General features: G+C 51.7%; 1 protein-coding gene and 1 pseudogene across 3 annotated transcripts in view; one reads left to right on the top strand and one right to left on the bottom strand.

Moving 5' to 3' along the window:
- The window catches only part of RFX2 (regulatory factor X2), a 56,020-nt gene that overhangs the window by 12,393 nt on the left and 17,657 nt on the right, over positions 1-25,970 (top strand). Inside the window, exons 2-7 of one of the 3 annotated variants that reach the window (XM_077921768.1) lie at positions 11,803-11,993; positions 12,251-12,363; positions 16,492-16,581; positions 17,706-17,785; positions 20,029-20,293; positions 22,067-22,141. In XM_077921768.1, coding sequence (XP_077777894.1) covers positions 12,259-12,363; positions 16,492-16,581; positions 17,706-17,785; positions 20,029-20,293; positions 22,067-22,141 — 615 coding nt within the window. In that variant the 5' untranslated portion in view covers positions 11,803-11,993; positions 12,251-12,258. The remainder of the gene's footprint in view (positions 1-11,802; positions 11,994-12,250; positions 12,364-16,491; positions 16,582-17,705; positions 17,786-20,028; positions 20,294-22,066; positions 22,142-25,970) is intronic. The other 2 variants (XM_028713626.2, XM_077921769.1) reach the window with 2 other exon arrangements.
- LOC144326105 (protein mago nashi homolog pseudogene) lies at positions 11,349-12,174 on the bottom strand (annotated as a pseudogene).

The raw sequence follows: 25,970 nt of genomic DNA on the forward strand, positions 1-25,970 counted from the left end.
AAAATATCAAAAACTTCCCTCCTTCTCTTTCCATGGTTCATTTTGCATAACATAAACCCCCGCAAATTTTATATCAACTAAACCATTCAGTATTCCATTACTGCATCCATCAAAACTTATTTACACTGCTGAATTTATCATAAAGTTGCCAACGTTTTCAATCCCCCCCCCCTTAAACATTTCCCAATCTTCTTTAAATGTATGTTCTTCTTGTTCTCTTATTCTGTGCGTTACGTCCGCAAGCTGCGCATATTCCGTCCGTTGAAGCTGCCACTCTTCTTTAGTTGGGACCTCGCTCGTTTGCCATTTGGGGCACTAACAGAACACGGGCCACAGTCGTGGCTTACATACCGTACTTTTTGCTCTATAAGACTCACTTTATCCCTCCTAAAAAGTAAGGGGAAATGTGTGTGCGTCTTATGGAGCGAGTGCAGGCTGCGCAGCTATCCCAGAAGCCAGACCAGCAAGAGGGATTGCTGCTTTCGCTGCACAGTGATCCCTCTTGCTGTTCTGGCTTCTAGAATTCAGATTTCTCTCTCTCTTGTTTTCCTCCTCCAAAAACTAGGTGCGTCTTATGGTCTGGTGCGTCTTATAGAGCGAAAAATACGGTAAATAACCTTTTCTGCCACCTGTGAAGTGGCCTTTGTAGGACCTGTCGCGATTCTCTGTGGTGCAAAAACTCCTTTAGTAACACCAGCTCCCCACTCAAGATGGAGACAGCTCAGTTTTCGGTTAGATGAAAATGTGAACTGTGGGTTAGCCATCCTTGCTTTACAGACTTTTTCTCCCTTGGTGGAGGTGAAATGTGTCACAGGGCTTCAACGAGAGATGGTGGAGATTTCCTTTCCACCCAGGCAGCAGGCTCGCTCGAATCATCAAGGTTTTCGGCCGGGAGATGGGAGTGGGCGGCTTGCGTCTGGCTGTGGAAGGGCGGGTTCGGATTACATCCCTTGGCCTTCTCTCGCTCTTTGTATCCTCTCCTCGGTTTAGCCTTTAAGCACAGAGCCTCTGACGTAGGTTTGTGGGGGCCCTTTGCCATCCCACCCAAATGTTGCTTGAGCTAGGATTTGAACGCAGGAGCGCCACTCCTCTTTCCGGAGTTGCCAGAAAGACTTGGACCTCTGCGAATCCCGGTGCAAACAAACCGATCCTCACCTCTCGGGTAATGAGCAGATTAGATTTCTGCCAGATTCAGCAATTTCTCCAACCCAGGGACACGGGTCTCAAACGTTTAGATGCAAGTCGTCGTTTGGCACCCGTCTTAGGAGACAACGGAGGAGCACGGTTTTGCGGGGGGTGAGGTGTAGCTGCTGGACAGCAGCAGTGTGCCAACTGTGGCTGTCAAGACCGATACAGGAGAGACATGTTTTGCTGCAGCCGGGGCAGACGAAGGCGCCCAGTTGTATGTTTTGAGGGGAAATGCATTTAAGAGACTTGAGCACATATCTAAAAGCCCACTGTGTGGTGTTCATTCATGGAAATAATTTGCAACGTGTAAGGCAGGCTTGGAATGTACTTTGGAGGGGTGCAAAATGGGATGTGGTCCCATGTTAGACAGGGTTATACAGTGGTGCCTCGGGTTAAGTACTTAATTCGTTCCGGAGGTCCGTTCTTAACTTGAAACTGTTCTTAACCTGAAGCACCACTTTAGCTAACGGGGCCTCCTGCTGCCACTGCACTGCCGGAGCACGATTTCTGTTCTCATCCTGAAGCAAAGTTCTTAACCCGAGGTAATATTTCTGGGTTAGCGGACTCTGTAACCTGAAGCGTATGTAACCTGAAGCATATGTAACTTGAGGTACCACTGTATCTTAAAGGTAAAGGGACCCCTGACCATTAGGTCCAGTCGTGGCCGACTCTGGGGTTGCGGCGCTCATCTCGCTTTACTGGCCGAGGGAGCCGGCGTACAGCTTCCGGGTCATGTGGCCAGCAGGACTAAGCCACTTCTGGCGAACCAGAGCAGTGCACGGAAACGCCGTTTACCTTCCCGCCAGAGTGGTACCTATTTATCTACTTGCACTTTGACGTGCTTTCAAACTGCTAGGTTGGCAGGAGCAGGGACCGAGCAACAGGAGCTCACCCCGTCGCAGGGATTTGAACTGACAGCCTTCCGATCAGCAAGCCCTAGGCTCTGTGATTTAACCCACAGTACCACCCACATCCCACCAACATATCTTAGCAGTTGCTTAAAAACCACCCATGAAGGACGGATTTCTCCAATGAAGCAGAAAACAGTCATCACTCAGTGGGAATACAGTGGTACTTCGGGTTACATACGCTTCAGGTTACAGACTCCGCTAACCCAGAAATAGTACCTCGGGTTAAGAACTTTGCTTCAGGATGAGAACAGAAATCGTGCTCTGGCAGTGCAGCGGCAGCACGTTGCGGCGCTCATCTCGCTTTACTGGCCGAGGGAGCCGGCGTACAGCTTCCGGGTCATGTGGCCTGCAGGACTAAGCCGCTTCTGGCGAAACCAGAGCAGCGCATGGAAATGCCGTTTACCTTCCCACCAGAGCGGTACCTATTTATCTACTTGCACTTTGACGTGCTTTCGAATTGCTAGGTTGGCGGGAGCAGGGACCGAGCAACGGGAGCTCACCCCGTGGCGGGGATTCGAACCGCCGACCTTCTGATCGGCAAGCCCTAGGCTCTGTGGTTTAACCCACAGCGCCACCCGCGTCCCATATTATTATTCTATAAATAATGATCACTTGGATGTAACTACACACACCCCCTTTTTGTGCTGCACCATTACGTCCTTTTCCGTCGCCTCCTGCCCCAGCTCCCTGGTAGTTATGCTTCTGAGAAGAGGCTGTTGGTGAAATTCTTGCAGGTCGCTTCAGATTTGGCTTTTTTGGGGAGGGGCTGGTAGATTTCTTGCATCGCAGCTGCCGTTCTTGCAGGTCAGGCCTGCCCATCTTTTCGCAGGGGCTTTCTCTGGAAAGATTCGGGCAGAGCGAAAGTTTTGTTTTGGAGCAGTTTTGAAACCGCCTCTGGAGGGGGGGGACGGGACGAAAGCAGCAATCTCTCGTGGAAGGGCCTTAATCTCCACACACACACACACACACACCCGTGGCACCCAGGATTACGGGGTGGTGGTGGAGATTAAGCCCCCCCCCCATCCCTCGAAAAAACAATAACACGAGAACTTCTGCATTTGAGGATTCAACAATATTATCAATTTGAGCCAGCCGCCCGGGCACCGAGATAATCGCTCCCGAACTCCAGCCTCAAAGTCCTATCTGCTTTCCTCCAGTTTTAATCGTGGGGGTGTGTTTGGGGAGAGAGAGATAGAAGCACATGCAGATGTTCAATTAATAACGGGAGCGCTGGCTGAGTTTGCACCGGTCCCCGCATTGTTTATTGAGTAACAACGGTTGCCCCGGGCGACCGCAGTCCACTCCCGTTTCCAGGGGCCCGGTTGCCTGGCAACGGATAGAATGCTTCCCAAACTAAACAATGCCGCCCCCCCTCCTCACCACGACTCTCCCTCCTCCCTCCGCCCATTAAAAACACACTAAATATGTCAGGCTGATTTGTCAATCGTTCCAGGGCGGATGGCGGGGGGGGGGGGGAGAGAGGAGAGGGTTGCAGAGAGAGGGAGAAGGCAAACAACCATTTCTTCTCTATAGTAATTGAAATGGAGCTGTTTTATTTTATTTATTTTTAAAAATGCTGCTTGTTTTTCGAGAAGAGCAGTAGATGCAAGTTAAGCACCCCGTGGATCTGATTTTCCTTAGAAACCAATGTCCAGGAAATTTGGGGTTGGGGGCTGTTTAAAAGAAAAAAGAGTTGCGTCCAACATTGGTCATACTCAAGAGTGGACCCGACGAAGTTGATGGGCAGGGCTGACCCGGGGCAAATGACCAGAGGCAGCGTGGTGCAGTGGTTAGAGCGCTGGACTAGATCCTTGGGGGGGGGGAGAGACCAGGGTTCGAATTCCCTCACTTGGCCACAAAGCTCACTGGGCCTGAACTTGGGGGGGGGGCGGTCACTGCCTCCCTCAGCCTAACCTACCCCGCAGGGTGGTTGTGGGGCTTAAAGGAGGAGGCGGAGAAGCGTGCAAGCCACTTTGGGGCCCCTAAAATAAAATTGATTTTTTTTTCTCTGGGTCTGCTCTTAAGCTCAGGGTTTGCCTGTTCTTTCTTGGAGCCGACAGCAGCCGTTCTGCAAGGGGGCTTCTCCCTGCCTCCCTTCCACTGGCCCTTACTTGATTTCTTGCTAAGTGAAAAGTGCCTTGCAAAGCCCCCTCTTTGGCGGCGGTTTGTGTGTATGAACGTGTGTGTATATGTGCCGGCGGGGGGAGACTTTTGCTGAATGGAAAACAGAGGAAATGTTTTTGAGTTCCGCAATGAGACTTTAAAAGCCACCTGCAACGTGACATCTTTCGGGATTGTCAAGAGTTGTGCTTTCATTGTCGTTATGAGCCGGGCTTCGTGCCTCACTTAGCAAAACCTTTGCGCTAGCAGGGCCGTGAAGTGGCAGGCGAGGGGCAGGCAGAGTTTGTGGAGGCTGGAAATAATAATAACAATGATCACAATAGCAATAATCGGTGTACGTATTTATTTATTCAAAGCATTTCTGTCTTGTCCATCAGCCAGAATGCTCCAGAGCAGGGGTCTGCAACCCGAGGCTCCGGAGCCGCATGTGGCTCTTTTACACCTTTGCCGTGGCTCCGGGGCAGATACTAGCGAGGGGAGGAGGCGCACTGTGCGCCCCGACACTCCCCACTGTGGCGGGCGCTGTACTGGCTGTGACGTCGCATGGGGGCGGTACATGCGTTAGTCACACACCGTCCCGACGTCACCTTCCCGCGCGCTGTCAGATCGAGGCTCCGGAGATATATTTGTTTTAAATGTCGCAATGGTTTTGCGGCTCCCAGTTTTTTCCCCCTTCGGAAACGGGTCCAAGTGGCTCTTTTTGTCTTAAAGGTCGCAGACCCCTGCTCCAGAGCGTCTTACAAATGACAGTCCCTGCCCCTGGTCTTTTAACCCCCCCCCAAAAGACACGACACAAAAGGAATGGTGGGCAGGGCAGAGGAAAGCAGCGCCAAATTGCTTACGATAGGCAGGTGGGCTGAAAATGGGCTGCTCCCAGCTTGTTTTTAATTTAAAAAATAAAAATAAAGACTCGTTAGGCCCCTGAGAAATAGAGTTGTATGCACACCCTGCATTTAAAGCTCACGTTTTCCTCCGAAGAATCCTGGGAGCCGGGAATTGCTGCTCTGCAAACTATAGAAGAGTTTGGATTTGATATCCCGCCTTTCACTCCCTTTAAGGAGTCTCAAAGCAGCTAACATTCTCCTTTCCCTTCCTCCCCCACAACAAACCCTCTGTGAGGTGAGTGGGGCTGAGAGACTTCAAGGAAGCGTGACTGGCCCAAGGTCACCCAGCAGCTGCAAGTGGAGGAGCGGAGATGCGAACCCGGTTCCCCAGATTAGCAGACTACCGCTCTTAACCACTACACCACACTGGCTCTCTATAGTTCCCAGGATACCTCTTTGAGGAAGCCATAAGCTGTAAAAGCATATGGTGTGTAAAGGTAAAGGGACCCCTGACCATTAGGTCCAGTCGTGACCGACTCTGGGTTGCGAGCTCATCTCGCTCTATAGGCCGAGGGAGCCAGCGGTTGTCCGCAGACAGCTTCCGGGTCATGCGGCCAGCAGGACTAAACCGCTTCTGGCACAATGGGACACCGTGACGGAAACCAGAGCGCACAGAAACACTGTTTGGCTTGCCAATCAGAAAGTCGGTGGTTCAAATCCCCACGATGGAGCGAGCTCCCGTTGCTCTGTCCCAGCTCCTGCCAACCTAGCAGTTCGAAAGCACACTAGCGCAAGTAGATAAATAGGTACCACTGCAGCGGGAAGGTAAACGGTGTTTCCGTGCACTCTGGTTTCCGTCACGGTGTCCCTTTGCGCCAGAGGCGGTTTAGTCCTGCTGGCCACATGACCACTTTCTTTGTCTTGGAGGCATCATTGACCATAGGAAATCAGAGAAAAGGAGCTATGTGAGACAGTCTATCTGACACTCTGGTGTTACTTAGGTAAAGGTAAAGGGACCCCTGACCATTAGGTCCAGTCGTGGACAACTCTGGGGTTGCGGCGCTCATCTGGCTTTATTGGCCAAGGGAGCCGGCGTACAGCTTCCGGGTCATGTGGCCAGCATGACTAAGTCGCTTCTGGCGAACCAGAGCAGCGCACGGAAACGCCGTTCACCTTCCCGCCGGAGCGGTACCTATGCACTTTGACATGCTTTCGAACTGCTAGGTTGGCAGGAATATGGTGTGTACACAGACATAGTTTGGCAACCCCGTTTTCCTGGAAGTGGCTGTAATGCAGCCGGAAGTTTGGGGCAGCAATAATGAATAATGAATAATAATAATGAGCATTCATACAGTGCTTCCAAGTGTTCCAACTGCTTCGGGGGCATAATCTTGTTGTGATCTTCACAAGACCTCTGCAAAGTAGTATCAGAAACTCAGGTGTATAAGCTAGGTGGTGCCTAATGACTCCTTAAACCAGGAGTCGCCAGAACAGAATGCCTAGTTGCCATTTTGGGGCTCGGAAGTTGTATTTTTCAATGCGGCTTTCTGGTTTCTTAAATTCATTCTGATTGTGCAGCTACAGGGTGTGTTGCTAGTGTGTGAAAACAGTCGAGATCCAAGTACCCCCAGGCATGCAAATGGTGGAGACATCTTCATTGCGTCGCTAGTGGCCGATAAAGGTAAAGGGACCCCTGACCGTTAGGTCCAGTCGTGTCCAACTCTGGGGTTGTGGCACTCATCTGGCTTTATTGGCCGAGGGAGCCGGCGTACAGCTGGTCATGTGGCCAGCAGGACTAAGCCACTTCTGGCAAACCAGAGCAGTGCACGGAAACGCTGTTTACCTTCCTGCCAGAGCGGTACCTATTTATTTACTTGCACTTTGACGTGCTTTCGAACTGCTAGGTTGGCAGGAGCAGGGACCGAGCAATGGGAGCTCACCCCATCCAAAGGTTGTATAGTGACTTATCTCCTTGACTTGTGGGGGCGGATGATGGCAGGAATCTACTTGAATTAATCATCTGCGATTTCTTTATTCATGTGGCAGACCTTTCAAAACCTCTACCTTGGCGCCGCTTGAAAAGAAAGCTGTGCCCCTCCTCCAACAGTGTGATGCGGCAGCTAAAAAAGCCAATGCAATTCTGGGCTGCATCAATAGGAGTATAGCATCTAGATCAAGGGAAGTAATAGTGCCACTGTATTCTGCTCTGGTCAGACCTCACCTGGAGTACTGTGTCCAGTTCTGGGCACCACAGTTCAAGAAGGACACTGACAAACTGGAGCGTGTCCAGAGGAGGGCAACCCAAATGGTCAAAGGCCTGGAAACGATGCCTTATGAGGAACGGCTAAGGGAGCTGGGCATGTTTAGCCTGGAGAAGAGGAGGTTAAGGGGTGATATGATAGCCATGTTCAAATATATAAAAGGATGTCACATAGAGGAGGGAGAAAGGTTGTTTTCTGCTGCTCCAGAGAAGCGGACACGGAGCAATGGATCCAAACTACAAGAAAGAAGATTCCACCTAAACTTTAGGAAGAACTTCCTGACAGTAAGAGCTGTTCGACGGTGGAATTTGCTGCCAAGGAGTGTGGTGGAGTCTCCGTCTTTGGAGGTCTTTAAGCAGAGGCTTGACAACCATATGTCAGGATTGCTCTGATGGTATTTCCTGCTTGGCAGGGGGTTGGACTCGATGGCCCTTGTGGTCTCTTCCAACTCTATGATTCTATGATCCTTTAGATCCGATCCTACTTCCCCTTTTTCTCTGTTTCCCTCCCTTCTCTTTCTGCCTTTCCTTCTAAAAACACGGAGCAACCCAAACCACGCTTGTGACCCACTCTTTGGTTCCGAAAACACCAGCGATCCGGGGGACAGGGGGACAAGAGCCCGTTTTCTAAACGCTCTTTGGCTTCTCCAGGGTCACGGCACACATTTACCCCACAAATAGAACCCAGAAGTTGGTTCCTTGCTTCTCTGCCCCCCCCTCCCTTCTTTCCAAATAGTTCCTTTTCCTGTTGCATGCTCTCTGCCTGGATACCGAGCCCAGCGCAGGGTAAATAGAGACGGTTTCTAGGGACTCCATCTGTCCGGAGCGTCTGCCTAGTTTGCTTGCGAGTCAGAGTTTGCTCGTCGGTGACGCAAGAGGCGGCGTCTATTTGCGACTCTCTTTCCATCAGCATTCCTGCATTATGGAAACCCACTTTAGTATAACTCCGTGGGATGGCTAAAAGAAAAAAATTGGGGTGGGGGAAGTGGTTACGTTTTGTTTTCGATTGGCAAGTGCTCCCGCGTGGCTTCAGTTAAGAAGAGCAGAATTTCTCTGCCGAATGAGGTCCATCTAGCCCAGGGGTCAGCAAACTTTTTCAACAGGGGGCCAGTCCACTGTCCCTCATACCTTGTGGGGGGCCGGACTATATTATTTTTTTGGGGGGGGGGGAATGAATGAATTCCTATGCCCCACAAATAACCCAGAGATGCATTTTAAATAAAAGGGCACATTCTACTCATGTGAAAACACGCTGATTCCCAGACCGTGCACAGGCTGGATTTAATAATAATAATAATAATAATAATAATAATTTATTTATTTATTTATTTATTTATTTATTTATTTATTTATTTATACATACCCCGCCCATCTGGCTGAGTTTCCCAAGCCACTCTGGGCGGCTCCCAATCAAGTGTTAAAAACAGTACAGTGTTAAATATTAAAAACTTCCCTGAACAGGGCTGCCTTCAGATGTCTGTTAAAGATAGGATAGCTGCTTATTTCCTTCACATCTGAAGGGAGGGTGTTCCACAGGGCGGGCGCCACCACCGAGAAGGCCCTCTGCCTGGTTCCCTGTAACCTCACTTCTCGCAATGAGGGAACCGCCAGAAGGCCCTTGGCGCTGGACCTCAGTGTCCGGGCTGGACGATGGGGGTGGAGACGCTCCTTCAGGTATACAGGACCGAGGCCGTTTAGGGCTTTCAAGGTCAGCACCAACACTTTGAATCGTGTTCGGAAACGTACTGGGAGCCAATGCAGATCTCTCAGAACCGGTGTTATGTGGTCCCGGCGGCCACTCCCAGTCACCAGTCTAGCTGCCGCATTCTGGATTAATTGCAGTTTCCGGGTCGCCTTCAAAGGTAGCCCCACGTAGAGCGCATTGCAGTAGTCCAAGCGGGAGATAACTAGAGCATGCACCACTCTGGCGAGACAGTCTGCGGGCAAATAGGGTCTCATCCTGCGTACCAGATGGAGCTGGTAGACAGCTGTCCTGGCCTTAGTTTGCCTACCCATGCTCTAGTCCATCATCCCATTCTCACAGGGCCAACTAGATGAGAAGAGTGCAAACTGTATCTCCTCCTGTGGTTTCTAGCCTCCGACGATGGGGGGGGGGGGACATTGGAAACAGCGGAGGCTGAACATACAGTCGTACCTTGGAAGTCGAATGGAATCCGTTCCAGAAGTCCGTTCAACTTCCAAAACGTTCAGAAACCAAAGCGCAGCTTCCGATTGGCTGCAGGAAGCTCCTGCAGCCAATCGGAAGCCCCGTCGGACATTCGGGTTCCAAAGAACGTTCGCAAACGGGAACACTTACTTCCAGGTTTGCGGCGTTCGGGAGCCAAAACGTTCAACTCGCAAGGTGTTCGGGATCCAAGGTACAACTCTAGTTTACACAGAGAAGCACTATAAGTGGGTAAAAGGATCTGGACTTAACTATTCTAGATCAAGTGTCCCTATTTTCCAGGGACAATCCCGGATGTGCAGAAGCCATCCCAGTTTCTGATTCGATCCCGGAATGTCCCGTTTTTCCTTAGGGCATCCGTATTTTTATTTTATTTATTTTTATTTTTATACTTTTCAGATTTATACATTCTCTGATTTTACAATCACTTTGACCTTTCAAAGCTTGACTTCCTTCCCCCTCTTTCTGCGGTTCCTTAAATTTATTTTCAGTATCTTCTGCATATCCAAATTAATTTAACTGGTTCATTTATTCATCTTCTTCAAATATATACTCTTACGAAACTGCAGGTTATGACAACAATCCTGCCATTGTTTCTGTTTGCTTAGAATTTATCTGTAAATATTCAATAAACCGTTTCCATTCTTTTATAAAAAGTTTGTATTTTCATCGTACAATGTTTAATTAATGTTTTATTATGTTTTTATATACGTTGGAAAGCCTCCTAGAGTGGCTGGGGCAACACAGTCAGATGGGCGGGGTATAGATGGTGAAAAATATTATTATTATTATTATTATTATCACTGTTACTGTCTATCTCAGGCTCAGCTGCAAAATAGGATATATAAGTTGTAGGACCACAGTCGTGGCTATACATTAAAGGTAAGTTGGGTGATCTGCATCTTGCCACTACAACGAGAAAGTAGAGTACGTGCCACATCTTGTAGTTAGAAAACAGTTCAGTGGATGGATTTGAAACTTATCCATCTAAGGGGGAGCCTTGCTGAATCTGGGGTAGACAGGCTTATTGTGAAAATGTTGAACTTTGGATAGAAGGCTCTGGCGTGCCTACTGGTTCTGTGCGTCCATGGACTTTGCTGGGGCAGTTTCTCCACCATTTCTGCATGCGGTGAAATTTTGCATAGGCAAACTGTTAGGGCCAGAGGCACCAGCTTTCAAGGGCAATTGGGGGAATGGCGTGTACGGTACATGATGGTGTGACGTCGCGTGTGTGAGCATTGCACCTCCCTCCCTAAGCTGGACAGAAGCTTCCTAGGCTTTCGGAAGGAGGTGCCAGGGGAACATAGAGGGGGCTAGCTTAGCCCCCTAGTCCACTGACAATGTGCCACTGGATGGAATTAGCTTCTGATGTTTGTTTGTTTTAGATTTCAATCATTTATTAAATTCACTCTAGGGACACGGGTGGTGCTGTGGGTTAAACCACAGAGCCTAGGACTTGCCAATCAGAAGGTCGGCGATTCGAATCCCCGCGACGGGGTGAGCTCCCGTAGCTCGGTCCCTGCTCCTGCCCACCTAGCAGTTCAAAAGCACACCAAAACTACAAGTAGATAAATAGGTACCACTCCAGCGGGAAGGTAAACGGCATTTCCGTGCGCTGCTCTGGTTCGCCAGAAGCGGCTTAGTCATGCTGGCCACGTGACCCGGAAGCTGTACGCCGGCTCCCTCGGCCAGTAAAGCGAGATGAGCGCCACAACCCCAGAGTCGGTCATGACTGGACCTAATGGTCAGGGGTCCCTTTACCTTTAAATTCACTCTGTAAAAAAATCTGACACACATAAAACCAATGAGAGATAAGGAATGGAAAGGGACTCCGCCGAAAGTAACTTGACGGTACAAATTTAAATCCGTACAATTGAAATTGGCTTGATCTTGAAGTGTAATCCAATGAGACTGAAGACGAGACACGTGAGGTCCTGGACAAGGCAGTAAAAGACCTTCTGGATCCTTGGACTGATTTACATCAATAAGAGAACCAATTTTTGATCCGGTAAAAGAGATGTGTTCAGCACCAGTTACAATTCCAAGCTCCTGCCGGCCAACTCTTGCCTAGCGGAGGGCATAAGCCGCAGGGGTCAGCAAATTTTTCAGCAGGGGGCCGGTCCACTGTCCCTCAGGCCTTGTGGGGGGGGCAGACTATATTGGGGGGGGGGAATGAACGAATTCCTATGCCCCACAAATAATTCCATTGTAATTAATTGTTAATTTCATTGTACACAGGTTGTACATTGACAATAAAGGTGGTATTATTATTATTATTATTATTATTATTATTATTTATTATTTATTATCCAGAGATGCATTTTAAATAAAAGGACGCATTCTACTCATGTAAAAACATGCTGATTCGGGAACCGTCTGCAGGCCGGATTGAGAAGGTGATTGGGCCGCATCCGGCCCCCGGGCCTTAGTTTGCCTACCCATGGCATAGGCATCATCTTCTTTCGTGATTTCCCTGTCGTCGATCTCTTCCATCACACATTTGTGTACGTAGGCTTCTTTTCTGACCACGACATAATTTTTTTATAATTGCCGTTGTTTGCATATCTCTGTTTCCCGCCAGGGCGGAACTCGAACGCAAGAAACTTGCGGCCGAACTTCCCCTTGTTGTGCCGAATGTAATAGAAATCACTTGCCGCGGCCACCGGCCCACCGAGAAACCAGCATGCACCCTTAGCTTCTGCCGTTAATTAAAAACTGTGTCTTTGTTCCCTCCCCAACCCCATCATCCTCTCTCTCCTAGTGCCAGGCATGCAGGAGTCCGAGGGCGGCTCAGATTCCACAACTCCTGTGGCGCTGCGAACGTCGGCATCGGTCCAGGCCCCTGTGGTCCAGCCGGTGCCAGCATCCCAGCAGGTAAGGAGCCCTCCATCCGCTCTCCTCTCCCAAGCGATGCTTTCTTGCTTCCTTTAACTCCGAGACTTTGGGTGGCGGGGGGGGGGTGTCTTATCTGCTTGCTGCCTCCTATCACCACCAAACTCGCATCAGGAATGGGCACCACAGGGCATCTGTTGAGGTCCACAGTCCCCTATGCAGTCTGTCTCTTGTCTGTTCACCTGTCCCTCTGTGTTCGCAAACCTCACGAACCGTCTATACCAGGGGTAAAGGTAAAGGTACCCCCTGCCCGTATGGGCCAGTCTTGACAGACTCTAGGGTTGTGCGCCCATCTCACTCAAGAGGCCGGGGGCCAGCGCTGTCCACAGACACTTCCGGGTCACGTGGCCAGCGTGACAAAGCTGCATCTGGCGAGCCAGCGCAGCACACGGAAACGCCGTTTACCTTCCCGCCAGTAAGCGGTCCCTATTTATCTACTTGCACCCGGGGGTGCTTTCGAACTGCTAGGTTGGCAGGCGCTGGGACCGAGCAACGGGAGCGCACCCCGCCGCGGGGATTCAAACCGCCGACCTTTCGATTGGCAAGCCCTAGGCGCTGAGGCTTTTACCCACAGCGCCACCCGCGTCCCTTATACCAGGGGTAATAATAAACAAATAATAAATTTTTCTTTATACCCCGCCCTTCCCGGTTCAGAAAACCGGGCTCAGGGCGGCTGACAACAAATTTAAAACACTTAATTGATGCAACAAAAAACCAGTGTAAAATACAGTATAAAATGTGAAGTGTTTTAATTTGGGGGGAAATCCACCCAATAAACATTAGATGATCACCAGGGCTAGCTGGCTAAATTAGTCCTGTTTGGGCCAGCGAGGAGACCAGGGGAGAATTAGCTGTGGGATCCCAGAGCGGGGAATCTTCAGAAAAAGGGGAGGGGGAGGGAAGGAAGGGGAATAAAAGATCAGGCTAAGTTCAAATTGAAAGCCAGGCGGAATAGCTCTGTCTTACAGGCCCTGCGGAAGGAAGCTAAATCCTGCAGGGCCCTGGTCTCATGGGACAGAGCTTTCCACCAGGTCGGAGCCATCACTGAGGAGGGTAGTCAACCTTTTTATACCTACCGCCCACTAATGCATCTTTCTTGATGGTAAAATTTCCTTACCGCCCTCCAATGCTCGATGGAAGGAGGATTCAGCTTGTGCCGTAGAACCCCACATCGCCCACCTAGAATCCTGAAACTCCCACTAGTGGGCGGTAGGGACCACGTTGACAACCCCTGGTCTATATGGATGGGGCAAGTTGCAGGGCCTGCAGTAGGCGGGACAAAGGGTGGAGGAGAAATTAGATTCATGTTCACATTCATAGCAAGCCTATTGAATTTGCGCTTCCTGGAAGAAACGCACAAACTGAACACAGCCGTCCTTCGAAATTTGCAGTGATGGTGGAACCTTGGTTCTTGAACGGCTCAGTCGACAAACAAATTGGCTCCCAAACGCTGAAAACCTGGAAGTGAGTGTTCCGGTTTTCAAACACTTTTCGGAAGCCGAACGTCCGATGTGGCTGTCCGCTATTGTCTTCTGGCATCCAAAAACACCAAAATAGTTTTCTCGTGGCATGGCTGTACCTCCGATGTGCAGTACAGTGGTGCCTCGCAAGACGAAATTAATTTGTTCCGCAAGTCTCTTCGTCTTGCGGTTTTTTTGTCTTGCGATGCACGGTTTCCCATAGGAATGCATTGAAAATCAATTAATGCGTTCCTAGGGAAACCGCCTTCAGACCAGGTCCGGGGACAGACTGTCCCCGGACCTCTTCTGAAGGCTGGGGGGGGACGACAAGGGCTTTTCTTCCCACCCCCAGCATTTTAAAAAACCCTGGGACAGCGGAGGACTTCTCCGCTGTCCGGGCGATCTTCAAATGCTGGCGGGCGGCATTTTAAAATCGCCCCGGGACAGTGGAGGACTTCTCCGCTGTCCGGGGCGATTTAAAAGCCCCTGGGAAGGCAGGCAGGGGGGACAAAGACTTTCGCCCCCCGCCCGCCTTCAGAAGGTGTTCCCGCCCCCCCCCCGCCCGGCTTCGCAGCAGCGCTACGAAGCCGGGCGGCTGGGGCAGGTGTTCCCGCCCCCCGCCCGGCTTCGCAGCAGCGCTACGAAGCCCGGTGGCTGGGGCAGGTGTTCCCGCCCCCCCACCCCGCTTCGGAGCAGCGTTCCGAAGCGGGGTGGCTGGGGCAGGTGTTCCCGCCCCCCGCCCGGCTTCGCAGCAGCGCTACGAAGCCCGGTGGCTGGGGCAAGTGTTCCCGCCCCCCCACCCCGCTTCGGAGCAGCGTTCCGAAGCGGGGTGGCTGGGGCAGGTGTTCCCGCCCCCCGCCCGGCTTCGCAGCAGCGCTACGAAGCCCGGTGGCTGGGGCAAGTGTTCCCGCCCCCCACCCCGCTTCGGAGCAGCGTTCCGAAGCGGGGTGGCTGGGGCAGGTGTTCCCGCCCCCCGCCCGACTTCGCAGCAGCGCTACGAAGCCCGGTGGCTGGGGCAGGTGTTCCCGCCCCCCCACCCCGCTTCGGAGCAGCGTTCCGAAGCGGGGTGGCTGGGGCAGGTGTTCCCGCCCCCCGCCCGGCTTCGCAGCAGCGCTACGAAGCCCGGTGGCTGGGGCAAGTGTTCCCGCCCCCCCACCCCACTTCGGAGCAGCGTTCCGAAGCGGGGTGGCTGGGGCAGGTGTTCCCGCCCCCCGCCCGGCTTCGCAGCAGCGCTACGAAGCCCGGTGGCTGGGGCAAGTGTTCCCGCCCCCCCCCCCCGCTTCGGAGCAGCCTTCCGAAGCGGGGTGGCTGGGGCAGGTGTTCCCGCCCCCCGCCCGGCTTCGCAGCAGCGCTACGAAGCCCGGTGGCTGGGGCAAGTGTTCCCGCCCCCCCCCCCCCGCTTCGGAGCAGCGTTCCGAAGCGGGGTGGCTGGGGCAGGTGTTCCCGCCCCCCGCCCGGCTTCGCAGCAGCGCTACGAAGCCCGGTGGCTGGGGCAAGTGTTCCCGCCCCCCCCCCCCCGCTTCGGAGCAGCGTTCCGAAGCGGGGTGGCTGGGGCAGGTGTTTCCGCCCCCCGCCCGGCTTCGCAGCAGCGCTAAAAAGCCCGGCGGCTGGGGCAGGTGTTCCCCCCCCGCTTCGGAGCAGCGTTCCGAAGCGGGGTGGCTGGGGCAGGTGTTCCCGCCCCCCGCCCGGCTTCGCAGCAGCGCTACGAAGCCCGGTGGCTGGGGCAGGTGTTCCCGCCCCCCCCCCGCTTCGGAGCAGCGTTCCGAAGCGGGGTGGCTGGGGCAGGTGTTCCCGCCCCCCCCCCCGCTTCGGAGCAGCGTTCCGAAGCGGGGTGGCTGGGGCAGGTGTTCCCGCCCCCCGCCCGGCTTCGCAGCAGCGCTACGAAGCCCGGCGGCTGGGGCAGGTCTTCCTGCCCCCCCCCACCCCGCTTCGGAGCACCGGGAGAAGCGATCTCCCCGCAGCCCCTTGCTTCAAAAGAGGTCCGGGGGCAGACCTCTTTTGAAGCAAGGGGCGGTGGGGAGAAGCGATCTCCCCGCCGCCCCTTGCTTCAAAAGAGAAGACCCGCTGTCCCCGGGGCAAGCTTCGTTTTGCGAAGCAAGCCCATAGGGAAATTCGTCTTGCGAGGCAACTCGAAAACGAAAAAACCTTTCGTTTTGCGAGTTTTTCGTCTCGCGAGGCGTTCGTCTTGCGGGGTACCACTGTACATGGCGTGAAATGAGTTTGCAAACCATGGTTTAGTGTGCTTTCTCATTTGACAAGCCACGGTTATAACCCTAACTCTGCTTCCAGAGGCCCCTGCCCTATAGAAATGGGAGCAGGGTGTGGATGGGAAACGGCCAGTTCTAAACCATGGCCTGGCTTTTATGTATGAAAGCACAAGCGATGGTTTTAAAACCATAGTTTACTGGTGATGTCTGGAAAGAACCAGGGTTTCGTGTGTATTCTTCAGTGTTTGCCAAGTGTTCAGTGGATACAGCAAGCTGCTCGCAGGCTGTTTTAATTTTTGGCTTATTGCTAGATTCCGATGTGTTTCCTGGTAGGGTTTATATGCGTGTTGAACACTGCCTCGAGGGATGTCAGCAGAGAGGTGCTTTTGTAAATGTAAAGGCATCAGAAAGGGTGATTCCGTGTTTATTTGTTTGTCTTCCAGAGGGTTTTGGTGCAGGCGACAGGCTCCACTCCGAAAGGGGCGCAAATGCAGCAGCTGTCCGTCCCCAGAGTCCAGCAGGTTCCACAGCAGGTAATGTCCATTTTGCAACGGAGACCAGGTTGCTCCCAGACTTCAGCTGAACCCTGTGCTGGCTTCAGAAAAAAGTCAAACGGAAAAGAATAGACCATATTGCACCATCAAATGTCTTGGTTTTGGGATAATAGCATGTTGTTGTTGTTGTTTAGTCGCTTAGTCGTGTCCGACTCTTCGTGACCCCCTGGACCAGAGCACGCCAGGCACTCCTGTCTTCCACTGCCTCCCGCAGTTTGGTCAAACTCATGCTGGTAGCTTCGAGAACACTGTCCCACCACCTTGTCCTCTGTCGCCCGCTTCTCCTTGCGCCCTCCATCTTTCCCAGCATCAGGGTCTTTTCCAGGGAGTCTTCTCTTCTCATGAGGTGGCCAAAGTCTGGGAGCCTCAGCTTCAGGATCTGTCCTTCCAGTGAGCACTCAGGGCTGATTTCCTTAAGAATGGAGAGGTTTGATCTTCTTGCAGTCCATGGGACTCTCAAGAGTCTCCTCCAGCACCATAATTCAAAAGCATCCATTCTTCGGCGATCAGCCTTCTTTATGGTCCAGCTCTCACTTCCATACATCACTACTGGGAAAACCATAGCTTTTACTATACGGACCTTTGTCAGCAAGGTGATGTCTTTGCTTTTTAAGATGCTGTCCAGGTTTGTCATCGCTTTTCTCCCAAGAAGCAGGCGTCTTTTAATTTCGTGGCTGCTGTCACCATCTGCAGTGATCATGGAGCCCAAGAAAGTAAAATCTCTCACTGTCTCCATTTCTTCCCCTTCTATTTGCCAGGAGGTGATGGGCCCAGTGGCCATGATCATTTTTTTGATATTGAGCTTCAGACCATATTTTGCACTCTCCTCTTTCACCCTCAATAGAAGGTTCTTTCCACATAGCATAGAATTGTTAAAAGTTTCCCCCTGGTCCCTGAACTCCTCTTCCACCTTCTCAGTTGCTTTGCTGGTCTTAGAAATGTGTCATGGGAGAGGCTTTTGCTCAGCTTGGGTGCAGGGACATGACACTGTTTTCCCCTCCGTTGCGCCTCGCAGCCCAGGGAGCTGGCGGGATGCTGAGGCTGTTGTAGAGGCGCAGTGGCAAGATTTCATGGCTGCTCCCATCTCTGTGCCTTTCTCTTAGGTGCAAACAGTACAGCATGTCTATCCGGCTCAAGTCCAGTACGTCGAAGGAGGAGAAGCTGTCTATACCAATGGGACCATGTAAGTATCCCTTCCCTCCCCTCCCTTCCCAGTTACCGTATTGGCCTGAATATAAGCCTCGCTGTTTTCACCAAATTCCAACCGTGAAAAGTTAAAAGGCGGCTTAAATTCGCGACCTTACAAAAACTGGCTTTTACGATATCGCTGCTGGGACAGACATACGGTAAGACATCCGGTAGGACGGAACGGGTGTGAGTGCCTGTGGAATTTTAAGGGAGCGGCTTATGTTTGGCTTTTTCCTCCCCCCCCCCCCCCCCGGAGGAGACACGATCCAGGCGTATAAAATAATGAATGAGGGGTGGGAGAATTCAGGACAGATAAAAGAAAGTGCTTCTTCACAGAGAGAATGGGGGGGAGTACTTTTAAACATTTTTTTCAATTCATTATAGATCATTTCCCAGGGCAATACAGTGGTGCCTCGCAAGACGAAAATAATCAGGTCCGCGAGTCTCTTCGTCTAGCGTTTTTTTCGTCTTGCGAAGCAACCCTATTAGCGGATTAGCGCTATTAGCGGTTTAGCGGCTTAGCGGCTATTAAAGGCTTAGCGGCTAAAAGGCTATTAGCGGCTTAGCGGCTTAGAAAAGGGGGGGGGAGCGAAAAAAATCGCAAGACTCGCAAGACGTTTTCGTCTTGCGAAGCAAGCCCATAGGAAAAATCGTCTTGCGAAGCAACTCAAAAATGGAAAACCCTTTCGTCTAGCGGGTTTTTCGTCTTGCGAGGCATTTGTCTTGCGGGGCACCACTGTATTTGGTTTTCAACTTTGTGATATTATCACCAGCTTAACATCACAATATACGATATATCACAATGTCTGGAGCAAGGATGAAACTATGTACATGCTTCATGGTTTTTCTCCCCAGTATCGTGATTTTTGCATAGCACACACAAACACCCACCCTGATTTGCAATATAGTGCCAGGTCAAAAATTATGGAAGCAAGATCATGATAGGGACTTTGGATGGTATATTGAGATAATTGAATTATCCCCAACAGAAAGGGCTCTGTTATTTTGGGGCAAGTACAGTGGTACTGCTGGTTGCGATCCATTCCAGAGCCCCGTTCGCAACCTGAATGGAACGCAACCGATGTCTGCGTACGCGCGGGCGGCAATTCGCCACTTCTGCTCTTGCGTGGAATGGCAGTTATTGCTTGGGGGTGGAAAGGAAAGACCAAATGGAATATGGAAAAATGGAATGATTATGTTTTTGAATACGTACAATCAGAAATATTCGCGCAAATAGTGGCAGAGGATAGATAGGAAAATAAATGCCAAAGAATTACAAATAAATGGGCATTTTACAGGGACTGGATAGAAAGAGGGGAAGCCAAGCCTAACATACAAGCTCGAATGAACAGACTGCGTACATGGATAAAGATATGAAGAAGGAAGGCCTGACTGGGGGGGAGGGCTGGAGGGGGAAGGGAAGGGGGGGGAAGTAAACCGGATGGTATTTTGAATTGATTTTGTTATGTAAGCCTTTTTTCAGAAACCATATATATTAATGTTATGTAGCTATGCATTGTAGTACGAATGAATTTTGTTTTGTCTTCTTTGTTTTATAGAATACATATAATAATGTTATGTTACTAAGCAAATTTAATAAAACAGTAAAAAAAACAACCCAAAAACTTCTGCTCATGCGCGTGACATCATTTTGCATGTCTGTGCATGTGCGATCGGCGAAACCCGGAAGTAGCCCTTTCCTGTACTTCTGGGTCGCTGCGGGACGCAACCTGAAAAGACGTAACCCGCAGTGTTTGCAACCCGAGGTATGACTGTACAGTGGTGCCTCGCAAGACGAAAATAATCCGCTCTGCGAGTCTCTTCATCTAGCGGTTTTTTCGTCTTGCGAAGCAACCCTATTAGCGGATTAGGGCTATTAGCGGTTTAGCGGCTATTAAAGGCTTAGCGGCTTAGCGGCTAAAAGGCTATTAGCGGCTTAGCGGCTTAGAAAAGGGGGGGGGGGCAAAAAAAAAATCGCAAGACTCGCAAGACGTTTTCTTCTTGCAAAGGAAGCCCATAGGGAAAATCGTCTTGCGAAGCAACTCAAAAACGGAAAACCCTTTCGTCTAGCGGGTTTTTCGTCTTGCGAGGCATTCGTCTTGCGTGGCACCACTGTACTTTCAAACCCTTAGGTCTTCACGGACCCTCTCGGAAGGCCCTCCTGCGTGTGTTCGTAACTAAACCCCTTGTCACTTTGTCTCCTGTCTCTCCCCCCCGCCAACCACGGTCTTCCGGCAGACGTGCCGCTTATTCCTACAACACGGAAGCTCAGATCTACGCCCCCAGCAGCGCCTCCTCCTACTTCGAAGCGCAGGGAGGCAGCTCTCAGGGGGGCACGGGGCCCTCGTCGCCCACCACCATCCCCTCGCACGGCATGGTGGGCATCGCGATGGACATCGGGGGAAGCCAGATCGTGTCCAGCTCGGGAGCCTACCTCATCCACAGCGGAATGGAGAGCGCCAGGCACGCCCTCTCGCACACCTCGCGCTCCTCCCCAGCCACGGTACGTCGGGGCTTGCCGCCGCCGCCTCCCTGAAGTCACATTGAGGTGCATTCTGAGAAGGGTGTGTGGGTTTCAGGCACCTGCAAGCGAATAATAATAATAATAATAATAATAATAATAATAATAATAATAATAATAATAATTTATTATTTATACCCCGCCCATCTGGCTGAGTTTCCCCAGCCACTCTGGGCGGCTCCCAATCAAGTGTTAAAAACAGTACAGCGTTACATATTAAAAACTTCCCTGAACAGGGCTGCCTTAAGATGTCTTCTGAATGTCAGGTAGTTGTTTATCTCTTTGACATCTGATGGGAGGGCGTTCCACAGGGCAGGAGCCACTACCAAGAAGGCCCTCCGTCTGGTTCCCTGTAGCCTCACTTCTCGCAATGAGAGAACCACCAGAAGGCCCTTGGAGCTGGACCTCAGTGTCCGGGCTGAACGATGGGGGTGGAGACGCTCCTTCAGGTATACTGGGACGTTTAGGGCTTTAAAGGCCAGCACCAACACTCGGAAACGTACTTGGGAAGGTGGCGGTGATTGTTGGACATTGGGACTAGCAGGGCGGAACCCGTAGCTAGAGCCAGAGCTGGTGGCAGGTGGAGTCAACTCAGTCTAGGGCAGGGGTCAGCAACGTTTTTCAGCCGTGGGCCGGTCCACCGTCCCTCAGACCATGTGGTGGGCCGGACTATATTTTGGAGGAAAAAAATATGAATGAATTTCTACGCCCCACAAATAACCCAGAGATGCATTTTAAATAAAAGCACACATTCTACTCATGTAAAAACACGCTGATTCCCGGACTGTCCACGGGCTGGATTGAGAAGGCGATTTGGGCCGCATCCGGCCCCCGGGCCTTAGTTTGCCTACCCCTGGTCTAGGGTTCTTCCCCATCTGTGTCACTGCTGAGTAATAGGAGGGCAGGGACGTGGGTGGCGCTGTGGTCTAAACCACTGAGCCTCTTGGGCTTGCCGATCAGAAGGTTCTTAGGCTCAGTCATTCTTAGACTCCTTATTGGGTGAGCAACACAACCAAGCAACACAGCTGGAGGCTCCCTCCTCCCTGGCCGGCAGGGAAGGAGGGAGAGGAGCTGCTTCCTTTTAAACCCATGAAATTTAAGGGACATCATCAATAAGGGACAGCAGCGGGACACTGTGCTGGGATAAGGGACTGTCCCGCCAAATAAGGGACGCTTGACAGCTATGATCGGACTGCTTTGAGGAAAAGTTGAAGGAGCTGAGCGATACTGAAGAAGAGAAGACTTAAGGGGGCGGGGGGTGATGGCAGATTCCTTTTTCGCGTGAAAAAGGGCAGAGACCGAAAGACTAGTATCCAATGCTGGTTTTAGATGGACCCATTGAAATGAGTGAGCCTGGCCAATTTGGGCCCATTCATTCCAATGGGTCCGAGTAAACCCTTTCTGCTTTCAACCTCCCAAGTCGTCACTGCCTTCCTGTTTTGATATGTGACTTCTAAATCAATGATAAACGCCTGATAAACCTATCTTTGCAGCGCAAGGGGCTGCTTCTTTCTCTTTCGCACCCGCTCCCCCCAAAAAAATACCACCTGCACCGTGTGGCTTCTTTAGCATGCCTTCTAATGTAACATTCGTGCTTTCCTGCGCCTGATCCCACGCCCCACTTCGCCTGTTTGAGGGAAGGGGTTCACGGTGGCTCAAGCGGGTGTCCCCCCCCCCCCCGGCTGTTTGCCGAATGTCTGATTTCCCTTCTTTTCTCTCTCTCTCTCTCTGGCCTCGCTGCCGCCCCTTTTCCAGCTTGAAATGGCGATTGAAAACCTCCAAAAAAATGAAGGCATAACGTCGCACAAAAGCAGCTTGCTGAACAGCCATGTAAGTTTGCCTCCCGCCTGCCTGGCTCCTCCGTAGACCAACCCCCTCCCCCCCGCCCCCCGGCGCCCTGTTTCCCAGCTTCTGTGCGCTTTTCAGAACCCCATATTAACTGCAGCGAAGCACAAGCCGAGCATCTTGTGGCACTTGAAAAGTAAGCACGTATCTCTCCTCCCCCCCCCCCCCCCCGCCGGTTGCCGGGAGCAAACCTCAGCCCTGCAAACAATTCATTAAATCAGTGGTTCCCAATTAGCGAAGTACTGCGGACCCCGCTCTTTTCCAAAAGCCAAGCCGTGCACCCCCTGCTTTTGACGTTTCTAGGGTAGCTTTTGTTGCGCGAATGGTGCAACAGAACCCCTGGCATCCGCAGATCCACCAATCACCGTATTTTCCGCTCTCTAAGACGCACCAGACCACAAGACGCACCTAGTTTGTGGAGGAGGAAAACAAGAAAAAATATATTCTGAATCTCAGGAGCCAGAACAGCAAGAGGGATCGCTGTGCAGTGAACGCAGCAATCCCTCTTGCTGTTCTGGCTTCTGGGATAGCTGCGCAGCCTGCATTCGCTCCATAAGACGCACACACATTTCCCCTTTTTAGGAGGGGGAAAGTGCGTCTAATAGAGCAAAAAATACGGTAAATGTGCTCCCCGGTTTTGAGCTTGTGAGGCGCACACATGACGAGGCAAGGCGAGGGTTTTTTGGATGGCAGCAGAGACAGATAGACCGCAGGTGGTCAAAAAGGACCACGCCATCTGCTGGGAAGCTTCCCCATTCCCGAAATGCAATATAGGAACCTTGTACCTAATCAAATCCATCTACCTCAGTATTGTCTGCACTGACTGGCAGCCGCTCTGCAGGGTTAATAATAATAATAATAATAATAATAATAATAATAATAATTTATTATTTATACTCCGCCCATCTGGCTGGGTTTCCCCAGCCACTCTGGGCGGCTTCTAACAAAACACTAAAATACAATAACCTATTAAACATTAAAAGCTTCCCTAAACAGGGCTGCCTTCAGATGTCTTCTAAAAGTTTGGTAGTTATTTTTCTCTTTGACATCTGGTGGGAGGGCGTTCCACAGGGCGGGCACCACCACCGAGAAGGCCCTCTGCCTGGTTCCCTGTAACTTGGCTTCTCGCAGTGAGGGAACCACCAGAAGGCCCTCGGCGCTGGACCTCAGTTTCGGGCAGAGTGGGTCATACAATCGTAGAATTGTAGAGATGCCAAGGACCTTTCATGTGTGAACTTGGCCACTGAGCTGCCGTTTCCTCCCTATAAACTAAGCCCCGTTTTAGCCCCTGTGCTTCCAAATGAAGGGCTGATTTGAAAGGAAGTGGTGGGGTGCTACTATGGACAAGCCAGGCTGTTGAATCATTTAGTTCAGTGTTTTCCCGCACTGGCTGGCAGCAGCTCTCCGGGGTTCCATGTAGGGGTCTCCCTCTCAACCCTACCGGGGATCCCAAGGGTTGAAATCCTGGACCTTCTGCATGCGTGATGGCAGGCCGCCTAAGACACAGCAATGGCCAAACTGTGACGCCCACGAACATTAAGCCTGTGTGGCATATTAACTGCTTTGTATGTGCTGCTGGGTACCGATCAATTACTTGTACTGGGAGCGCTGTGGTCTAAACCACTGAGCCTAGGGCTTGCTGATCAGAAGGTCGGCGGTTCGAATCCCCGCGACGGGGTGAGCTCCCCTTGCTCTGTCCCAGCTCCTGCCAACCTAGCAGTTCGAAAACACGCGAGTGCAAGTAGATAAATAGTTACCGCTCCAGCGGGAAGGTAAATGGCGTTTCCGTGCGCTGTGGTTTCCGTCACAGTGTCCCGTTATGCCACAAGCGGTTTAGTCCCGCTGGCTACATGACCCGGAAAGCTGTCTGTGGACAAACGCCGGCTCCCTCGGCCTGAAAGTGAGATGAGCGCCGTAACTCCATAGTCGCCTTTGACTGGACTTAACCACCCAGGGGTCCTTTACCTTTACCTTTTTTAAAAATTACTTGTACCCCGCCCATCTGACAGGGTTGCCCTAGCACCTTTGGACGGCTTCCAACATAATAAAAACACAGCAAATAATAATAATATTCTTATTTATTCCCCAGCCACTCTGGGCGGTTTCCAACATAATGGAGAAACAGCAAATATCAAACATTTAAAACTTCCTGGCTGCCTTCAGATATCTCCTGAAGGTCGCGTAGCTGTTTATCTCCTTTGACATATGACCGGAGGGCGTTCCACAGGGCGGGCGCCACCACCAAGAAGGCCCTCTGCCTGGTTCCCTGCAACCTCACGTCCCGCAGGGAGGGAACCACCAGAAGGCCCTCGGAGCTGGACCTCAGTGTCCGGGCAGAACGATGGGGGTGGAGACGCTCCTTCAGGTCTACTGGGCCGAGGCCGTTTAGGGATTGAAAGGTCAGCACCAACACTTTGAATTGTGCTCCGAAATGTACTGGGAGCCAATGCAGGTCTTTCAGGACTGGTGTTATATGGTCTCAGAGGCCACTCCCAGTCCCCAGTCTAGCTGCCGCATTCTGGATTAGTTGTAGCTTCCGAGTCACCTTCAAAGCTTTGCTTCTGGTTCACCGCTCCTTCCAGAAATGCCCCCCTTATCCGCAGCCTTCCCTGTCTTCCGTCACAGCAGAACGTCCTCTGCTTGGCTCCTCTTTCTGTCCTATCCTAAAGTGGTGCCTCTTCTTGCTACCTGCCAAGTTAACTGCATGCTCCTTCACCCTTCACAGAGCTCTTGGTAGCTTCTCTCAGTTGTTGGGTTCAGGGGAGGAAGAGCAGGGAGCAACACAACAGTTGCGGGGCAGGAAAGAGCTTCGGTGTATTGCAGCGTGTGTGTTATCGAGCAGACTCTGAACTTAGATCTATCTGAAGCCATCCTATAGCATGTTAGGCCAGGGTCAGGGAACTGTTTTTGGCCTGGCAGCCCAGATCTTCATCTCCCTTCCTCCGTCCCTGCAGGTGGGCCCCGCCGCCAACCTGGCAAAGTTGAACAGTGGGTAGAGAGGCCAGCCCCTCGCCAGCATGTTTCCTGCATGAAACACTGGCAGGGATGAGGTTCTCTGCTTCATTGCTTCAGGCGGGGGGCGCCTGAAGTTTTAGTCTGGCCCTGAATAGTTTTGTGGGTCCACTTGCTCCACCGCTAAGCTGCCATTTTCCCACGACAAATTCAGGTTTCGTCCCTTGCAACAGTGGAAAAAATTGGCCTGTCCAACCATTTTGGGGGCCTGCGATCAGACCGTAGTAGAATTTATTTTATTGCATGAAATTTCTTCGGCGATCCCTCGTAGCCGAGGAAGATTGCCTTCCCTAAACACGGTTTTAACAGTGAGTCCGTAAGTGACTGTGGAGGCCACTTCTGGATCCCCACGTCCTTCCGCAGTGGGGACGTAAGTTTCCGGGCGGGAGCTGATCACGGTGTGGATTTGCCAAGCGTGCCTTCCTCTTAGCACGTTTCTCCCTTGCGTCCTGAGTTCGAGCGTCTTCAAGGCCCACGACACCTTTGGTAAAGGCTGTTCTCCAACATGAAATTTATACACCCCTCAAAGCGGTTTGCAAAAGATGCCAGCTGCCTTTTGCGCGTTTGCTTGGTGGTAGGGGGAGAGGTACATAGAATCGAATCATAGATTTGTAGAGCTGGAAGGGCCCCTGTGGATCATCTATCCCAACCCCCTGCAATGCAGGAATATTATCTGCCCCATACGGGAATCGAACCCGCAACCTTGGGGTCGTCAGCACCACGCTCCAACCAACCGAGCTACCCTAGTGCTCTCTTTTATGTTTGGTTCCAATTGCGTCCTCTGTGGGAGCTGTGCGCGTGC

The sequence above is a fragment of the Podarcis muralis genome, chromosome 18 (assembly GCF_964188315.1).
Source record: "Podarcis muralis chromosome 18, rPodMur119.hap1.1, whole genome shotgun sequence".
NCBI classification, from domain to species: Eukaryota; Metazoa; Chordata; class Lepidosauria; order Squamata; family Lacertidae; genus Podarcis; species Podarcis muralis.